This window comes from Chiloscyllium plagiosum, chromosome 23 (genome assembly GCF_004010195.1).
Source record: "Chiloscyllium plagiosum isolate BGI_BamShark_2017 chromosome 23, ASM401019v2, whole genome shotgun sequence".
In the NCBI taxonomy this organism is placed as follows: Eukaryota; Metazoa; Chordata; class Chondrichthyes; order Orectolobiformes; family Hemiscylliidae; genus Chiloscyllium; species Chiloscyllium plagiosum.
In genome coordinates, this window is record NC_057732.1 from 20466095 (window position 1) to 20485911 (window position 19817).

General features: G+C 38.1%; 1 protein-coding gene across 3 annotated transcripts in view; it reads right to left on the minus strand.

Annotated features, from left to right (window-relative positions):
* Positions 1–481: 481 nt before the first annotated feature.
* The window catches only part of c23h12orf4 (chromosome 23 C12orf4 homolog), a 57518-nt gene continuing 38182 nt past the window's right edge, over positions 482–19817 (minus strand). For 2 of the 3 annotated variants that reach the window (XM_043713686.1, XM_043713683.1), the window contains 4 exons: positions 18673–18730; positions 16233–16300; positions 4083–4208; positions 1406–1502 (listed from right to left, as the gene is read on the minus strand). In XM_043713686.1, coding sequence (XP_043569621.1) covers positions 4116–4208; positions 16233–16300; positions 18673–18730 — 219 coding nt within the window. In that variant the 3' untranslated portion in view covers positions 1406–1502; positions 4083–4115. Of the gene's footprint in view, positions 1503–4082; positions 4209–16232; positions 16301–18672; positions 18731–19817 lie in introns of all 3 variants that reach the window. The other variant, XM_043713685.1, reaches the window with a different exon arrangement.

A 19817-nucleotide genomic window follows, 5' to 3' on the forward strand; every position in this document is an offset into this window, starting at 1 on the left:
AAGTGCCTTGGTGAGATCACACTGGAAGTTTGTTACAATTTTGCCTCCTTAGCAGAGGTAGGATGCTCAGACTGTAGATGGAGTACAACAAAGGCTTACTGATTTCTAGGATAGCAGGACTGACATATATGAAGGGAAACAGGACTGGACTACATTTACTGGACTGGAAACAGGACTACATTTACTAGATTTTAGAACGATGCTTGGCGTGGGGGGGGGGGGTTAAAATATCATAGACACCTATAAGATTCACACACAACTAGTCAGGGTAAATGCAGGAAGGATGTTTCCAATGACTCTGCTCTGGAATCAAAGGTCATTTGTTAAGGATGACAGGTAGCCTGTTTAGGACTGAGATGAGGAGGAATTTCTTCACCCAGAATGATGAACCCGTGAAATTCTCTGCTACAGAAAGTGATAGAGTTCAAAACATTGAATGTTTTCAAGAAGGAGTTGGATATAGTTGTTAGGCATAAAGGGATCAAAGGATAGAGGGAGAAAGTGAGAACAGGATACTGAGTTGGATATTTAGCCATGATCAAATTGAAGGATAAGCAGGTTCAAATGGGCTAATCCTGCTCCTATTTCTGGGGCTCTGAGAATCATTGAACAGACTAAGGTCCTCCCACACAATTTTCTATGGCTGCACATAGGTGATCAAACATTAACATATACTCTCAATAGAATATTACTATACTGAAACAGTTCAGATGACCACAGGAAAATGCCAGCAAAATTAAGATTTCCTTCACGTAACAGTATTTTACACCTTTTTATTTATTAGTAAGTTTACAAAAGTGCTGAACAGTGTGGAGGAAATAGTCTTCAGTTATTACTCAGATGAGCTTAGTAGATTTCAGTGTACATAGCTGCTTGGATATCATAGTATTTAATGTGTTGCAGAAAACAAGGTACTGCGCTTGTTCCTGTAAATAAAGGGAACAATTTGCACTCATGGTCATGAGAATGTACTCTGATACTTGAACCTCACTGCTCTGTGATCATTACAAAAATTAAAGACTTAATCAAATTACTCAGTGCCCCAGCTTACTCAGGTGATGGAGTCTGGTTAATAGAAAACACTGACCAGGTTTCTTTAACAAGAAACAACTAGTTATTACAAAGAAATAAGTTCTACCTACATGAAAACAAAATATGAATTATCATCTTATAATTGTGCTAGCTTAAGCTCAATCCAATCTTAAATCCTATACATACATATGGACAAACAAACTGCTGTTATGATAGGAGGGAGAAATACTGGGGAACACAGTTCATTTGCACTAGTTCACAGGATTTGATGAGGTTTCCCTTTTTCTTCTTCCAATCCTGAGTTTTGATGGTTACTACATTAATCGTTCAGTCTTGTAGTCACTCCTTTGAGGCACCAGTTTATAGCAAATGTTGAGAGAGATTAGTCATCTTTCATTGCAGGGGCAGATAGAGAGATGGTGTGTCTGGCAATCTTGATACCTTCTGCTTGTGTGTTGTTCACTAAGAAGCTATCCACAAATAAACTTATTTTAATATTTTTAAAACTCCTTGGTTTACAGTAATATCCTTTCCCCATTTTGGTCCACAATCCAAAATAAAGAAAAACAAAATGATGGAGGTCTTTACAGCAGACACTACTTTCAACAAAATACTCACAATGAATAAGATATATGTGCTCTTAGTTTCTAAAACTTTCAAAACCAAATTGATTGCACCATTATTTAGAATTGAGAATTTAAAAACAAAAGCTGTAATTGAGACGTGAAGACTCTTGGATTTTTCTTTCAAGTCTCTCAAACTTATTTCTCATGCAAATTATTTGTACTACTAAATTCAAAATTCCGAGTAGTGCACCTGGTAGAGTTTCTATAATTATAACTGATGTAATGCCAGAGAATGATGAACCTCATGTGATTTAACTCCATCAACAGATACACACAATGGATTCATTAACAATCTGGAATAAAACAAATCCATTGATTTTTAAAAAGAAAATGCAGCATGTCAACTTCTTCAAATATACTCAATATATAATAGAGAAACAGACCATTCTGTACTAACTGACCCTGGAAATAACTATTGAAGGTACATAGTTCTTTGAAAGTTGTGTCACAGGTTGACAAGGTGGTACAGATGTTTAGCACACTTGCCTTCATTGCTCAGACCACTGAGTACAGGAGTTGGGACGTCATGTTAGGGTTGTACAGGACGTTGGTGAAGCCACTTTTGGAGTAGTGTGTAGTTGTAGTCATCCTACTCTAGGAAGGATATTATTAAATTAGAGAGTGCGCAGAAAAGATTTACAAGGATATTACTGGGACTGGAGGGTTTGTGATACAAGGAGAGGCTGGATAGGCTGTAAAATTTTTTCAGCGTGGTAAAAACAATGACTGCAGATGATGGAAACCAGATTCTGGATTAAAGTGGTGCTGGAAAAGCACAGCAGTTCAGGCAGTATCCAACATTTTTCACTGTACGGTAGGAGATTGAGGGGTGTTCTTATAAAGGTTTATAAAATTATGGCATAGACAAGGTGAATAACCAAAGGTCTTTTCCCCAGGGTAGAGGAGTTCAAAAATGGAGGGCATAATTTTAAGGTGAGAGGAGAAAGATTTAAAAAGGAACCTGAGGGGCAACATTTTCACAGAGGGTGTTTGTATGTGGAATGAACTGCCAGAGGAAATGGTATATGAAGGTACAGTTTTCAACTTCAAAAGTCATTTGGACAGGCACATTAATATGAAAAGGTTTATAAGGATGGGCCGAAAGCTGGCAAAAGAAACTAGTTTTAGTTTGGGAAACTTGGTTGGTATGGACAGGTTGGACTGAAGGGTCAGGTTTATATGCTGTATGACTCTAATAAATATTAAACCCTAACTTAGCATCATTTAAAAGAGGCATCTAATTCTCCAAATTAAAGCCCAGTAAAACATTAATGTTTCCTTTCTATCACATGATAAATATGTAAAAAGTAATGAAAAATAGATTGAGTGATGTAAGAAATATTTATTTGGCTGACATGGAAATGAGCAATAATGCTTCAAATTAATATCGACTGCTTCATTATTCATGCTATCTTTCAAACATTTATTTCCAATCATAACTTTTAATTTGTGATATGGTCTGTGCAGAGTCGAATCACATACTGTACCATCTCTCCCCTAAGCAGTTATCTCCAAATAGCCCATAAATCATGATTTACATTCGCAGACTAGAGCACCATGCCAACAGTTGAAATTTGTACTTTTAATTGAAATAAATCTGCACTAATCCCTTCATGATAAAGTGTTTCTTTATACCATTATTACTAGATTTTAACATTACTTTAGCATATACATGTCTGTAATAACAACATTTTATTTGAGTCAGGGAGCCAAGAACGGTGAGAATGAATACTTCAATGATGAGAAAAAGCAGATTGGTACAACCAGCTGTCATGATGATAATGAAGGATGTGTGGCAATATTGTTATAGTAGTTTTATAATTAAATACCAATGTCTATAAAAATATGAAAATTATCAGCACCATAAGCAATTTCACAAATTTAAATTATTCTTGGGCTGACAGTATCAATTCAGATATACAGATGACTAATGCACAAAAACTGAAATTGTTTTTATATTTTCTCAACGTAATATTCATTGTTGTCTGGAAATGTCTGAAGATGTGACTGTTCAAAAGCAGTGTGTGTTTATACTGAATACTTTTCTGCTACTTTAGTGAAAGAGTTAAACTTGTTTAAAATAAATAGGGCATCATCCATCAACTTTGTTGAAATTACTTAAAGAGGAATTTGATGCAAGTTCATTAAATTTGCTTACAAATAACATTGCTTGGTAATTCCTCAGGAGTTTCCTTACAAAAGGAGACAAATGTCATCATTATAACATGTCACCAATTACAGTATCGGTACAAATAGTATACAAGTTGATTGTTATTTCAACTTAAAATACAATTTTAACTGCTTAATGTTCCATTGAAGTCAGCAAACATTTTGTTCATTCATTCCATGGGAAACAACACACAAATCTTTATTTTAAAAAAATATACTGCCCGAAAGGCACAGAAAAGTGACCTTCCAGCATACCTCATTCACTGTTCACTGAATACTTGTGTTAGCTCATCGTCTGGAGGTCAGTGTCAAGGTAGAAGAAACTCTAAAAATTTGAGGTAGCATATTGCTCAACTGGTAGAACATTTCGTCTGAAATACTCTGTTAATACAAAATTACAATTTAAGTTGCATAGTACAGAGCACTCATTAAAAATGATAAGCATACTCAGACTGCTGTTATGTTGCACTATGGCCGAGAGTCTGGTGATTTCAGAGCGTGAAGGGCAGATAGCAAGGTCTTTCCAATAACTGTTGGCTGAAACGTACACTCTACTTGCCAGAGATAAGCTTTGCACAAGCCTAAATATACAAGTGCAGATGCTACTCTTGATCAGTTAAAACTTATTAACTTCAACAGGAATGCATAATTTCCTTAAGTGCTCAGGATATTCAATGCACCACAGCATTTTCTTTAAAGTACAGTTTAATACTGTAGTGGAGTATACTGCATCAGGTGATGAGTTCAAGCAATCATGGCAGTATATCTGAGGTAGTGCAGTAAATTGACACAGAGAACTGTTTTCAGGCAAAATTCAGATTGGTAAATTTAATTTTCCCCATAAACTAGACTTCACAATTTAATATATTTCACACTCCTTTCTCATTTACATGCTATCCACCAGCGATAACATGTAAAAGCACATTTAAGATGCCACATGTATGCCAACATCACAAGCTATACCTCGCCATTACAAATTTAGACTTTTGCGCAGCACTGGAATTTGTCAAACATTGTGTTAGACGATAGAACATTTCTACAAATAAATATTGGAATAAATTGAAGCCAGTGTCTCCATTCCCTACTACAAATGTATTCCCCTAGCGATCTCTATCTTTGTCCATGGTCACTAACTGCAGCTGAACTAGACCACTGGCAAACTTGTTGTCCTATATACTCCCAAGCTGAGATCCTGAGCTCGTACCCTCTCCATCAACAAAGCTTTCTAATATTCCCCATCTCTGCACGTCACTAGATTACTGATCTCTGAACTACTCCACCACTAAATCTCAAAGCTTTTTGCTTCTTGAACTCAAGTGTCTTATGCAAGCCCAATTTCTATTGGCTCTCTGTAGATGGCCCTCTTCTCAGATGTCAAGGCCATGAGCTCCAAAAAAGTCACCACAATTAGTAATCTCTCTCAAGACCTACCTAACTCTTTGGCCAACGATTTGGTCATCTGTCCTAGATCTTAATTGCATAAGTCAATGGTCATGTCTGTCTGATAATAATTCTGTGAACTGTGTTGGACATTTTACTATACTAAAAGGTGCTACATAAACGCGAATGTTATTCTAAGAATTTGTAGTACAGCATTGCTCTCATTATTTCCCAAATAGATTTTTTTTTTGTTTTCTAATTAAACTGCACACCAAATTGCAGAAGGTGCTTTGACCTCACTGGATATTTCTGGGATTTTCCCAGCAGCACTCCAACTGCAAACGCCAAGCCTGTTTACTTTTGGAATTATCCCATTCTTTTGGTGACAAACTAGCTTTGATATTATAAGTGTCAGACTTGGATAAGCAACAATGTCAGCTGTACATTTCAAGCATATTAGCATTTCCTGTCATTTTTACTTGATGTGATGCACCTTATCTCATCCATCTCTACTGCAATAAAGAGATAAACTTTAAAACCACTAAAGCTAAGAACAAACATTTACTTTTGCTGACTCCATTAGTCATTTTTGGAATCCCATTTAAAATCCTACCCTTCTGCTGTGATCTGGCAATTTCTGAATTCTGAAATTATGTTGTGTAACACACAGGGGATCCCCTCTCCAGTCACCGCATCCAACTCTGCCCAGAATCCATCACCAAACCTCCCGTGCGCTATTGGCCCCTTCCCAAGGATATCTAGCTGGCACTAGAATGAGGGAGCTCTGAAAGCTATTGTTGGTAACTCTGTTTACCATTGTTACAAAGTTACATTCGCTAAAATATATGGAATCACACAGCTCCAAGTAACTTGTTTACATAGTACATATCCAGCCTAACATAACTTTTTGATGATTACAAAGCTCAATAATTCAAAAATATGTTTTCATAGAATTCCTACTGTGTGGAAACAGGCCTTTTGGCTCAACAAGTCCACATCGACCCTCCGAAGAGTCATTTCCACCCAAACCAATTTCCCTACCCTATTACTCTACATTTACCGCTGACTAATGCACCTAACCTACACATCCCTGAACACAATGGACAACTTAGTGTGGCCAATTCACCCTAACCTGCACATCTTTGGATTGTGAGAGGAAACCCAAGCAGACACAGGGAGAATTGATTTCTGATGAAAGGCTTTTAAGCACCAATTGCATTATGAAATCTTGCAAATAGAAAAAAGATAAGCCATTGCATGAGGTCAGCCTCAAATACCAGACCGTGGTGCCTTCACTACTACTAATAGCAAAATAACACAAAGTTAACTTCAAATGTTCTGCAGTTCTCCTAGACGTCCTTCCTAGTAATCTTTTATTGCAGTCCAGAAAATGAAAAAGTAAAATATTGCAAGTGCTGGAAATACAAAAACAATAACAGAAAAAGTGTAAATACTCAAGATCAGGATGCATCTGTGGCAAAAATGTCATTTGCTTCTCCAGATTTTAAGAGCATCGCTGACTTTTGTTTCAAAAGTTACTCAAAGTAGATAAATTAGTGCCTGTAAAAGACAACTCAGGGCTCAAGCAGCACTTTGCTCCCTTTTTAAAATTCAATGGGATTCAAGGTGAAATGTGCAATAATTCAATATTGCAGTTTTTTTAAACTACTTGATCATGGAGAGTTTTTAAAAAGTATTAGTTTATATTGAATTCACTCTCACTGACAGTGGGACATTGCCACTTTCATTTCCCCTCAGTAATAATTGGAGTATGTCAAGACAGAATTAAAAAATTATTTTCAATAGCTGGACATGTACATACGTAGAATAATTTCAAATCTGAAAATAGAAACAGAAATGGCACATGCTGAGTTATCAATTGATAGGTATTGATGCAAAGAATGGATGTTAAAGATATCAAGGCTGAATGATAACTCCAGACTGTATACCAAAAAGCTAAAATGTTCTGTAAGCAAAATCAAGTTCACGTAGTTATTAATTAACCGAAGTTCTATTTTTCTTGTGCAAATGGCAGAAAATCTATGACATCGTAAAACCAATTAATAGCAACATACCTGAAAAAGTTTTTTTTCTTTGAGGGAATAACATAAAACCGATATACTGTCAAAATAATAACATAAATAGTGCAAAGGCAATGCTAGGAATTTAGGGGCGAGGATAAAGGTAGTTCCTCAAGCTGAAGTAAAAAAAAAAGCTGCAGAACCCAGAGATTCTTATGCAAATATATGGGTTAAGCAACTAGACATCTAACATTTAGGTCCTTTGTGTTTAGTATCTCAGTGGTTCTTGTTAACTTGACTATACATTGGAGTCTTTCCTTGGTTCACGAGGAGGAGTGAATGAAAAAGTGTTAACTACATTTTTAGCTAACAATTATATGAATAGTTATTTTGTACCTAAGGAGTTGATTTTAAGTATCTAATCAGAATGGAGGGACAGCCATGACCCATAGCTTGAAATTTTTGCATCACTGGAGAAATTCAGGGCCCTACATGTGACCCCAAAGACCATGTTCAAAGGAAATGTCCTAAGCTGCTCAAACTTGTGTGGAGGATTTCTCAGCTTGTGGACACTTGACTATAGAGCATATGGGTGAATGAATGCAGAATCTGTGATCCAGGAAACAAAGTAATCACATTACAGACAAGAGTTAAAACAGTAAATGGGCAGCCAGCCAGGAAGATTGGGAGGGCAGTCAATGCAGGAAACCTCTGAGTACAACACTGTCAAACTTTTATTCAACACCGAATACCAGTGAGGAGGATACCTCTTAAGAGTACGGTAGGAGTAAAGAGGCAGGGTATTGCTAACCTTAGGAATGCAATTGTGAAACAAGACAATTGTCATGGGACAAGCAGGCAGTTAATGAGAAGAAGAAAGACAAACTGAAGCTTTTTTTCTTGAACTCAACAGGATAGAATCACCAAAGTTACAATATCAGGTCTTTTTTTTTCAGCAAAACTCAAGGGTTCAAGGTTTGGAGGTATGTGCATATTTGCATTACACGTGATTCATAATGTTGGTGAGCTGTAAGGGCAAATAGCCACAAATATCACTACACCATCATAGTTTGAGCCCTAAGATGCTCCCACTAGAAGAGGAGACTAGGACACGAAAGCACAGCCTCAGAGTGAAGGGATCAACCTTTAGATGTGAGATGAGAAGGAATTTCTTCAGCCAGAAGTGGCAAATCTGTGGAACTCATTGCTGCAGAAAGATGCGAAGGTCAAATTATTGAGTGCCTTTAAACAACAAGAATCTACTTACCTTTGTTCTCAGAGGATCATGGGTTATAGGAAGACAGGAAATGCAGTGAGAAAAATATCAGCCATGATTGAATGATGGAGCAGATTCGATGGGTCAAATGGCCTAATTCTGCTCATATATCTTATGATCGAAGAGGAGGAGCATTTTGAACAAGGAAATATCACAGATCTACAAAGTAGCATTCCTCAAATTTTTTTTTCAGGCTGCACAGGCCTCCAAGTTCCATACATGGCAGCAATTTCTGGATTGGAAGTCATTGCCACAAATGGCATAATAACAACAATCGCACGAAACCTTGAAGGTGCTGAGCACATGCAGCTTAGAGAAAATGTTGCTAGAAAGTGAGATTACTATAAGACAAAGTTACTTGGAGTTAAGAAACATTGAATTGCTACTTGGTCTTTTTTCAAGCCCATCAAACATGGTAAGCAGATAAACAAGCGTAGAATTCTATGATGTCCAACTGACTGACCTCGTTACTATCAATACAGATACAGAGCACAGCTTCAAAATCTGCAGATAACAAGAAACTTGGAAATGCAGCAAACAGCAAGGAAGATCACAATAAGCTTCATGAGCATAGATTGGTGGAAGAGGAAGACAAATGACATTCAATGCAGAAATGTTTGAAGTGATACATACTCATAGGAAGAATGAGAACAGCGAAAACAAGCTAAAATGGTACAATTTTAAAGAGAGTGCAAGAACAGAGACATCTTGGAGTGTTTGTACACAAATTACTGTTGGTGTCAGAACAGGTTAATAAAGCAATTAATAAAGAATATGGAATCCTGTCTGAGCATTATAAAAAAAAGCACACAGTATACAAGACAAGCTGTTCTAAGCCTATCTAAAATGCTAGTTCAACTGCAGTACCAGTACACTTCAGGAAGGAGAGTAAGGTTTTGGATAGGACAGAAATTTTCATGAACATTTATAGGAATGTGGGATTACAGTTATGTGTATTGACTGAAGAAGTTGGGTTTGCTCCCCTCAGGGCAGAGAAGGTTCAGGAGAAGATTTGCTATAGACATTTAAAGCATTACAAGTTTAGAAAGAGTAAATAGAGGGAAACTGCTTCTAATAGCTGAAGATTCATTAATCAGGGAGCACAGGTGTAAGGTATTTTGCAAAAGCACCAAAGGCATGAGGAAAAAGATTAATTAGTAATTAGGACTTGGAATGCAGTGACTGATAGGGTGGTGGCTACAGATCAATGGCAACTTTCAAAAGAAACTGGAACACAAATGCAAGAACAGAAATAAGCCACTGAATGACAGAACAGTCTTGAATAATTAAATGAGATCATAAATGATCTGCAATCTAACCTGCACATACCGGTCTTGCCTCAGGTTCCCAATACTTTTAAATAACAAAAGTAGATTTCAAATTTTAAAATAACATTGTTCAAGCATCAATTGTCTCTGTGGAAGACAGTTCCAAATTTCTACCACTGTTTGTGTGTAAATGTGTTTCCTAATTTGAGGGACTTGGGAAAAGGTAGAAAGCAGTGGCTATGGACTAACTGAATTGCAGTTCAAAAGATTTGATATAAACTTGATTGGTCTAATGCCAGTTTCTGCATTGTACTATTCGATGAAAGGGGAAAATATGCAAGTATGGTAACCTTTGATTGCCTGACGCCTTTGTTTCCTAAATGTGAGAAAGGCTTGGCTGTCAAGTTCTGTCCTGAATTCCTTTAGTGTTCCATACTCTGCTTGTTTCATTATATTTTCCTGCTGATGTTAACAATAATGCATATTTAAACAGCAGTAGAATTCAGACCAGGAACTTAATCTGTGCAAATATTAGTTGGCATAAAGTGTTTTTCTCTGCTATTTAAACAATGATATTAACCTGTTGAAATAAGTTGACAAAGGAATCTTATACAGATATGTTAAGTTCTTCTAAGCCAAGATTCAGGTTGCAATTAAAAGCTATGATCGACTTTCTCCTAAGTTTAATTTTCCATTATAATTGTGTGTAAATGTGTGTTGGGTGACACGACTATGGTTATGTAAATACAAACATAGCTTCAGTGTAAAGAATAGTAGAGTATATGCTAACAGATGAATTTTAGTTGAAGATTCTACAATTATGTAGATGAAATCATAATTCATTTTACCACTGCAATTTCTTTTGAAAGGGTATGTTGCCCTGCTATACCTTTTTCAAATTTTTCTAGGTTCTCTCTGGCATGCACCTCTCAAAGCAAAAATCTCTCAGCCACTGACCAAGTGGTAGGTTACTACAGCTATGTAGACACGCTATCTGAATCATGCTCCCCATTTGTGCCTCTTGTGGATGCAGTCTGTCTACTTGAGATCAGGAATGCAGCTCAGCTGGAGCCCTTAAATGACCAAGTGGAGCATCAACCAGGAGATAGTGACGACTGCAGATGCTGAATAGTCCTGATGAAAGGTCCTGCCTGAAACGTCAACTCTCCTGCACCTCAGGTGCTACCTGTGCTGTGCTTTTTCCAACACTACACTTTATTGGCAAGTGAAGCATCAGATTGATTGAACCTTTCAGGACTCTGGTCATCAATTCTCACTCTTTAGACATCTAGATCAGATTTTCCAAACACAGGTCCTTACCATATTTGGTTTTATATCAGTTTCATCCCAAGATGTATCTTCTACAAAGTAATTAATTTTTTTATATTTTACACACTTTCTCAAGTTAAGTATGGCAGCAATCCACGATGTTACAAATCATTAATTCTGCTGATACAGTTGAAAAGAAACAAAAAATGTAAACTGGTATAGGTCTTAGTTATTATAAAGTGAAATGGTTCCAAAATTGCAGGAGGATCAAGGACATTTTTATCCAGGATTATGGCTTTGTTTAAGATCCAAATTTAATCAAATACTTTATTCATGAATAAAATTATCAAAAATCAATTTTTATGTCCACCTTTTCTACATGCCTGCTGAACATGTCACTACCTTGGACTTTCCATTACTTAGTGCAACAGGAAGTAATGCTGAATAAGTTTATAAAAGAGTAATTTTTGTGTCATTACTTTCCACAGCCCAGCCGCAACTTGTATACGACTGAATGGATAAGCTAACGCAGAGTGGATTTACTAGTTTTCCAAACTTGTGCGTTATTGCTTTGGCAATACTTGTGTAGATTTTCAGCCAAGCATATTACTCGTAGCCAACAGGAACTGACTAAGCACTTTGTGACTGAACATTTAATTCTCAAACAGCTCCTTTACTTGTTTAGACTCAATATTTCCAGCTGAGGTTACTGCTGAAAAAGAAGTCATGCACTTTTTGTTTGGTGAACTAGCAACTTCCAACCAGAAAATAAATACAAGGTAGACAGAAAGAGCCTAAATCTGGACAAACCCCACATGCAAATTGTTCAGCCATTGACAATACAGTACTTTGAACCCATTTGGTTTGGATGAGATTATCAAGTCTCTTAGTGATTTCACTTCATTCTGAGCTTCTATTGTCCGATGGATCACTTCTGGAGGTATTTCAACTCAAGACAGATGATCATAATTTTGTCAGAGCACTGACAGCAGCATGTTTGAGCCCTTGCCAAGTGGAAAGTTGATACCAGGATCTCAAATGAAACTGCTTTAGCATGCCATTATAAGCAGCATTTCTCATTATAAGGTACGCAAGTGCACTGTGTCTATGTATGATACCGGACTCTTCCCATTAAGCTTCCATTCCACTCTGGAGATACAGGTCACTGTTTGCCTAGTTCTAAAGCAGTCATACGGTACTGAGCCCTGTATAAAAAGAGCTTATACTCTCATATCCGGTCTCTATTTGACAATTTTGTGGCACTGCCATCCAGTTTTAGCTTTTTCATTAACCAACTGATGAAAATTTAACTTTGCTGCAATGAAAGAAACTACCCATTAGAGTTTGTGTCCGTCAGCTACTTTTGCTGATGTACAAATCCAGGACTGTATATCAGGTTTACTTGTTAACTACTGCATAATCCAAGTCCCTCATGTAAAGAAGGCGGTTTGAAAAATTGGTACATCAGAAGTCACTGACTATAGACACTTCTTTGCTTGTCACAGACCTACCAATTTTATCCTGGATCCTCTACCTGTCCACTTCTCTCATCCACTCCAACCTCTCAGCCTTGCAAGGCACAGCCTTCTACTCTCTCCGCTCGAACCCCAACCTCACCATTAAACCAGCGGCGGGAGGGGGGGGGTAGTGGTAGTTTGGCGCACCAACCTCTACACTGCTGAAGCCAGATGCCAACTCACAAACACCTCCTCCTACTGCTCCCTCACCCACGACTTCGCCTTCTATCACCAAGCCATCATCACCCAGACCATCCACAACTTAATCATCTCAGGGGATCTCCCATCCATATCCTCCAACCTCAGTCTCGGAACCCCGCACCACCCAGTTTTACCTCTTAGCCAAGATCCACAAACCTGACTGTCCTAGCCGACCCATTGTTTCTGCCTGCTCCTGCCCCACCAAACTTATTTCAACATGGTCCTATCCCTCTTAGTCTAGGAACTCCCCACATACATTCAGGACATCGCCATGCCCTCCACGTCCTCCATGACTCCTGTTTCCCTGGCCCCCAATGCTTCATCACCATGCACATCCAGTCCCTGCACATGTCCATCTACCATGGCGAAGGCCTCCAAGCCTTCCTTTCGTCCTCTCTCGTCAATGCAATCAGTACCCCTCCACTGATACATCTATTCGATTGGCAGAACTGGTCCTGACCCTTAACTTCTCCTTTGAATCCTACCCCTTCCTTCAGACCAAAGAGATAGCCAATTTCACCACATGGACTCAGCTATGCCTGCCTCTTTGTAGGATATATGGAACAGTCCATCTTCCTTTGTTACATTAGCTCCATCCCCCACCTTTTCCTCCGTTACATTGATGATTGTGTCAGCGCCACCTCATGCTCCCATGAGGCTGAACTCATCAAATTCACCAACACCTTCTACCTTGACCTTAAGTTCACCCAAACCATCTATCACAAACCTACTGACTCCCACAGCTCCCTTGACTACACCTCTCCCACCAGCACACCCCGCACCACACCCCCACAAAAAAACACAATACTTTACTCCCAATTCCTCCGTCTCTGCTGTATCTGCTCCCAGGAGGAGCAATTCCACCCCAGGACATCCCAGATGGCCTCCTATTTCAAGGACTGCAATTTCCCCTCCTACTTGGTCGACAATGCCCTCAAGCACATCTCCTTCACTTCCCACACTTCCGCTCTTGAATCCCATCCCTCCAACCACAACAAGGATAGAACCACTCTGGTCCTCACGTTCCACCGTACTAATCTCCGGATACAGTACATTGCCCTCTGCCACCTGTGATCAGACCCACCACTAAAGATATATTTCCTTCCCCACACCTACTGCATTCCACAAAGACCATTCCTTTTGTGATTCCCCCATTAGGTCCACCCCACTGAACCACCATCCACTCCCGGCACCTTCCCTTGCCATATCAAGAGGTATAAAACCTGTGCCCACACCTTAACCCCTCACCTCCATTCATGGTCCCAATAGGATCTTTTCACATCCGGCAGAGATTTTTCTGCACATCCAAACAGCTCATTTACTGTGTCCACTGCTCTTGATGTGGTCTCCTCTCCACTGGGGAGGCAGGACACCAACTCGCAGAATGTTTCAGGGGACATCTCTGGGACCCACACACCAAACAACCACACTGCTCTGTGGCTGATCACTTCAACTCCCCGTCCCTCTCTGCCAAGGACATGCAAGTCCTGGGCCTCCTCCACTGCCAAATCCAAGTCAGTCAACGACTGGAAGACGACGACCTCATCCTCTACCTTGGGACCCTTCAACCACCCGCTGTCAATGTCGACTTCACCAGTTTCTCCTCTCCCCCCACCTCAAGCCAGATCCAACCTTCCAACTAGGCACCGCACTCACGAACTGTCCTATCTATTCATCTTCCTTCCCATCTATCTGCTCCACCTCCCCTCTGATCTATCACTATCACTCTGTTATGAAGTTGAAGGCATGTAATGTACCTTTGAGAGAGAGTGAAAGTTGTTTTGCACTAAGAGCTTACAAGCACCTGTGACTGACCTGCAGTCTCAGAGTGTACTGGAAAATTGAAAATATGTAACATTTGGCTGTGAAACAAATACATGAGTTTTGGTTGCTATGTTTTCACAACAGTTTGAAACTACCCAGTTTAAATTATGCCCCAAGATACTAAAATCCAAACGAATTAGAATTTAATGTTTTGACAACATTCAACTACTGAGATGATCTGATGTTTGGGGTATAAAGAAGCAGATATTTTGAGAGTTAGCCAGAGAGAGCAACCAACTGCCATTGTAAGAGTACCAGCCAGTAAAACACATCAAAAGATACTTTTTCGATATGAAACATCTTTTCAGCAAAAGACCGAAGATGACCCAGGGAGACCTACAGTCAGAGGAAAGAGGACACAGGAGACGACTGCTGCTGTCTGGTTTTGAAAACTAAATTGATGTAATTTTAATATGGGTGGTTATTGGAACAGTATATTGCGATAGAGTTGGAAGTACATAACAAACCTTTAAGAGAAAGGAGGCTTAGAGTTTTAAATAGTTGTTGTTTTAATGTTCACTTTTAGAGTTAAAGAATAAATTGATTTTTTTTCTTTGAATAGAAGAAGTTGGGAGTTCTCGGTCACTCATACTTTAACAGATTATGAGGCAAGGCGAGCTTTTCTGTATGCTTGGCTTAGTTAGCAGAAGGATTCACCGCCATGTTGTAACACACCCCATAACTGCATCTACCTATTGCATTCCCAGCTACCTTTCCCCCCAGCTTCTACATAGAAGAATTCACAGAATCATAGAATCCTTACAGTGTAGAAGAGTCCATTCAGCCGATCAGATCTGCACTGACCCTCTGAAGAGCACCCCACCCAGACCTACATCCCGCACCTTATCTCCAGGAGCCTGCGTTTCCCATGGATAATCTCTGCACATCCCTGGATCCTATGGGGCAATTTAGTATGACCAATCCACCAAATCTGCATACCTTGGACTGTGGGAAGAAACCAGTACAACTGACAGAAACCCAAGACACAGGGAAAACATGCAAACTGCACACAGTCACCAAAGGCTGGAATCAAACCCAGATGCCTGCATTGTGAGGCAGCCCCAACAATTTCAGAAAGCCCATTAATACTGAAAAGATTATATCCAAATTTAATTCTGAAAATATTCACAATTTTGACATCAATAGCAATGATAGATATCTTCAATAGGTGGCTTTCCATCCAAACTCTAAAAGAGAATTTAAAACAGATACAAAATTGTGAAGGTCAAGTTTGTTTCACAGATGCTGACTTACCTGAGAGATTAGGAGAAAGTGAGGACTGCAGATGCTGGAGATCAGAGCTTAAAAAAGTGTTGCTGGAAAAGCGCAGCAGGTCAGGCAGCATCAAAGGAACAGGAGAATCGACGTTTCAGGAAGAAGGGCTTATGCCCGAAACGTCGATTCTCCTGTTCCTTTGATGCTGCCTGACCTGCTGCACTTTTCCAGCAACACATTTTTACCTGAGAGATTGCAGCAATTTCCATGTCTAAGTCAGGTACCTAGAATTGTTTTTGCAACACGTTAATACTAAGGCTAAATTTCTCTTTTACTCTACCAAACATATTATTGCAACTGGTAACCTGAGTCCAGACAAATTAGAATAGGTATACATAAAGCAAACACTTATTTTGGAACATTTTCTGCTGTACCTGTGGCACAAGGAACTGAACTGTGCGAGAAGTTCCCCCATCCCAGGATGCCATTTCCATCATAAAACCTGAAGGAACAATAAAAAGCAAAAGTTTGATTTTTTAAAAATCAGAATTTTACTCAGTTTGAACTTTTTACCTCCTCATCTAACCTTTCACATTTCAAGATAATCTATATTCAAAATGTTATTCAAATGTTCCTCTTTATTCTTGCTGTAAATTTCCAGCAATTTTGTTTTCATAGTAAATAATGCTGTATCAGCAGTGACATTTTTTTTTAAAGCATTAAATTGCTTGTTCAGGAAATTTCTAATGATGATCCCAAACTGCTTGTCCGGGTGGATAATTCATAATTTATTCATTTTTTTCTTGCTACCAAATCTTTTCTCATGCTACCAAGTATTTCCCCAAGACTTTATGGATATGTGTCCCAAGAAACAAGTATGAAAGCATAGATGTAGAGCAAGTATTCATCTTTTCTAAATGTTGGACTTTAGTAACATCCGTAGTTGTCCATGTCATTCCTTTTTAAAATCTTGCAATCATAGCCACTCACTACTAAAGCATAAACTTTCCAAATGCAAATTGTAGTTTAGATTAAATCTTGAAGAATTTATAAGAGAATCAAGAATTAGATAACTTTGTGATTTAGAGATGTTGGACTGGGGTGTACAAAGTTAAAAATCACACAACACCAGGTTATAGTCCAACAGGTTTAATTGGAAACACTAGCTTTTGGAGCACTGCTCCTTCATTAGATGATTGATGAAGGAGCAGTGCTCCAAAAGCTAATGCTTCCAATTAAACCTGTTGGACTATAACCTGGTGTTGAGAGATTTTTTAACTTTAGACAATTTCAAGATGGAATTTCTTTTCTTGTTTACTATTATGCAAAATTTATGGAATGTTAAACAATTAAAAAATAAACACAAACTGGCTTTGAAAATGTAGGCCTGGAATTTCCAATGGTCAGATATTTGTTTCTGCAGTCTTAGTGGGAGCTGCATTTCAGGCCCTCATGAAATCCTGACCAAGCAGTCTGAGGGAGTTGCCAATGGAGTGAAGATTCCAACAGGCAATCCCCTTGTGTCAGGTAGCTCTAAAAATATCCATTTAAATCAGTGACTTCAGGAGGGTTCTGCTGTAGTTAATTCCTCATTAATTATTAAAGTGACCCCCAACTTTACACTCATACCCCAATTACACCTTCCCTCAGCTACTGTTCCCACAGCAACACCAAGTCCCCCTCCAATCATCTAGCCTCTAAACCTGACACTCACCTTTCCCCATCAGACACAACAACACTGGGACCTGAACATTCTACGCACTCCCAACAAAACACCTGCCTCTAAGTCTCCACCCCCTCACCCACTTCCATATCTAAACACTCTTCTCATCCTTGATGGACTCTACACACTTGTCCATTCCAAGCTGATCATTTAGCTGGTACTCTACCACTTTGCATCCTAACTCCAAAATTACCTTAGATATATATCATTTCACTGAGAAAGTGGCAGTCTGTGCTGCTGGACATGTAAAGGGGTTATGATTTGACTTCCACCAATTAGCCTGCAGATTAAGAGAAGGTCTGCAATTTTGAAGGAGCTGTAATTGGAACCTTTTGCAAGAAATGTGGAGATATTTCTTACCAGAAAAAAGAAAGAGCAGAGTGGCAAACTACCTGATGTTGCTAGTCCTCAGAATATTTGGCCCGTGGCTTTTAACTTTATTTAAATATTTAAATAAAGCCAAAATTAACTGATCACTTTCAGTTTTGTTTCATACATAAATGTCACAACAGAATCCATTTAAATTCATGTATTATTAATCAAATCTATTATAAAGAAATCACCAAAAATGTTTGCATTACAAGATGAAAACTTAAAAACTAAGCTCTGCAAAATAATGCAGCAATTCAGCTTTACAAGACAAATTCAGTCACTGTGTGGAGAGAGAATTTACAATCTTGGTACATGCTATTAATTACATTATAAATCAGTGCGTTTAAAGAAAACAAGACTCTTAATTTTACAAATAGAATCTGTGCTCCATGGGTTTTAGCCATGCTGGCAATATGTTTACAGCACAAGCAAATTTTAAATTTTTCACAAACAATTTCTGCCCTGGGGTCAGGCTTTAATAATTTTAATTCCACATTCTACAAATTATTCTTGATTATTATAAGAGAGTGTTGGGCAGTGGGATGCGAATAGTTTACTAGAATGGAGGAAAGAGGACGTCTTTATTCAATACCACAACCAGAAAATGAAGTCATGGCTCAGCAGAATAAACCTCAGTTTTTGGTAAGCAAAAACTATTTCTATCTAGATATTCTGTGATAAGCTGCCATGATTGATCAATATTAAAACCATTAATTCTCTCCCAAAATTTAACATGTTAAGCAAAGGAAGTTAATTGTAAGCCCTAAAGATTTACTAACCTTTTATACACTTAAAGACAAGCTCTGCTCTTTTCAGGCACCAAGGTATAGTCATCTCCTGTTAAAACACATAAAACATTACTCAAATTTCCACATGACTGATAATAATCACAATGGATTTCAAAAATAAATTGCCATAAACAAACCCATGAACTAATTCCCAGTTGGATCTCAATAAGTTTTATGATAAGATGATAAGTAAATGCAATATCATCTAGCACTTAGTACTTTTCTTGATTTTATCATTTGCAAATTATGTCATAATTTTTATTCCTTTCACGTGTTAGTTTGATCAATCTGCACACTATCCCTGGTGATCTGAAATGGTTCTTACGGGCTTTATGCATTTTCACTGCAAGAGTTAAACACTTCAAAATCGCTAACACTCTGGCATATTTCCTCAATGGATGAAGCTGCTAAAATAATTTGACTTTTTAGGAAATTCCCAAGAATTTATGAGATGGTCATTGTCAGTTTGCGCAACACTTCGTGACTTTGATAGCTGTGGATCTGACAACTAAAGTAAAACATATAATTCAATAACAGAAAACTGAAAACATAACTTTATGCTTTAGCCAAACTACATAACTGTCTACGATATTAAATCGGCCATCTATGTTTCTGCAGAAAGTTTGTTTTAATTTAAATTTTACACTGATAAGACACAAAAATCTGTATCTTTTTCTCAATTCATGTTAAACTAATTGCAATTGAATTTCAATGCTTAAAAAATAACTTTGTGGTTACACTTTAGTTGTATCCAAAACTTTAAAACAGAATCAATGACGAATACAATTCTTTCACTTAACTACTTGACTATGTATAGAATAAAAGTTGGGAGTCAACAATAATCTTCGAGACTATAATTTAACAGAATATTTAGATTCGCAAGTGAGAGAAATTTTGAGCGATTTGTGACAGGAGAAAAAAAACAAACCTCACATTTGTACAGCTATGAAAAATATAAATAACAAATAGTGCATACTTTAACTCTCTGAGCCAAACTATCAGATTATTTTTTCTCCAATATAAGCAGATGGTTTTACAAGGTTGCTTCGTAAAATAACTTCTAATGAATGATGATGTTCTTCTTGAAGTTAGTCATTCAGCACATCAATTTAAACAAAAATAGGTACTTTGACACT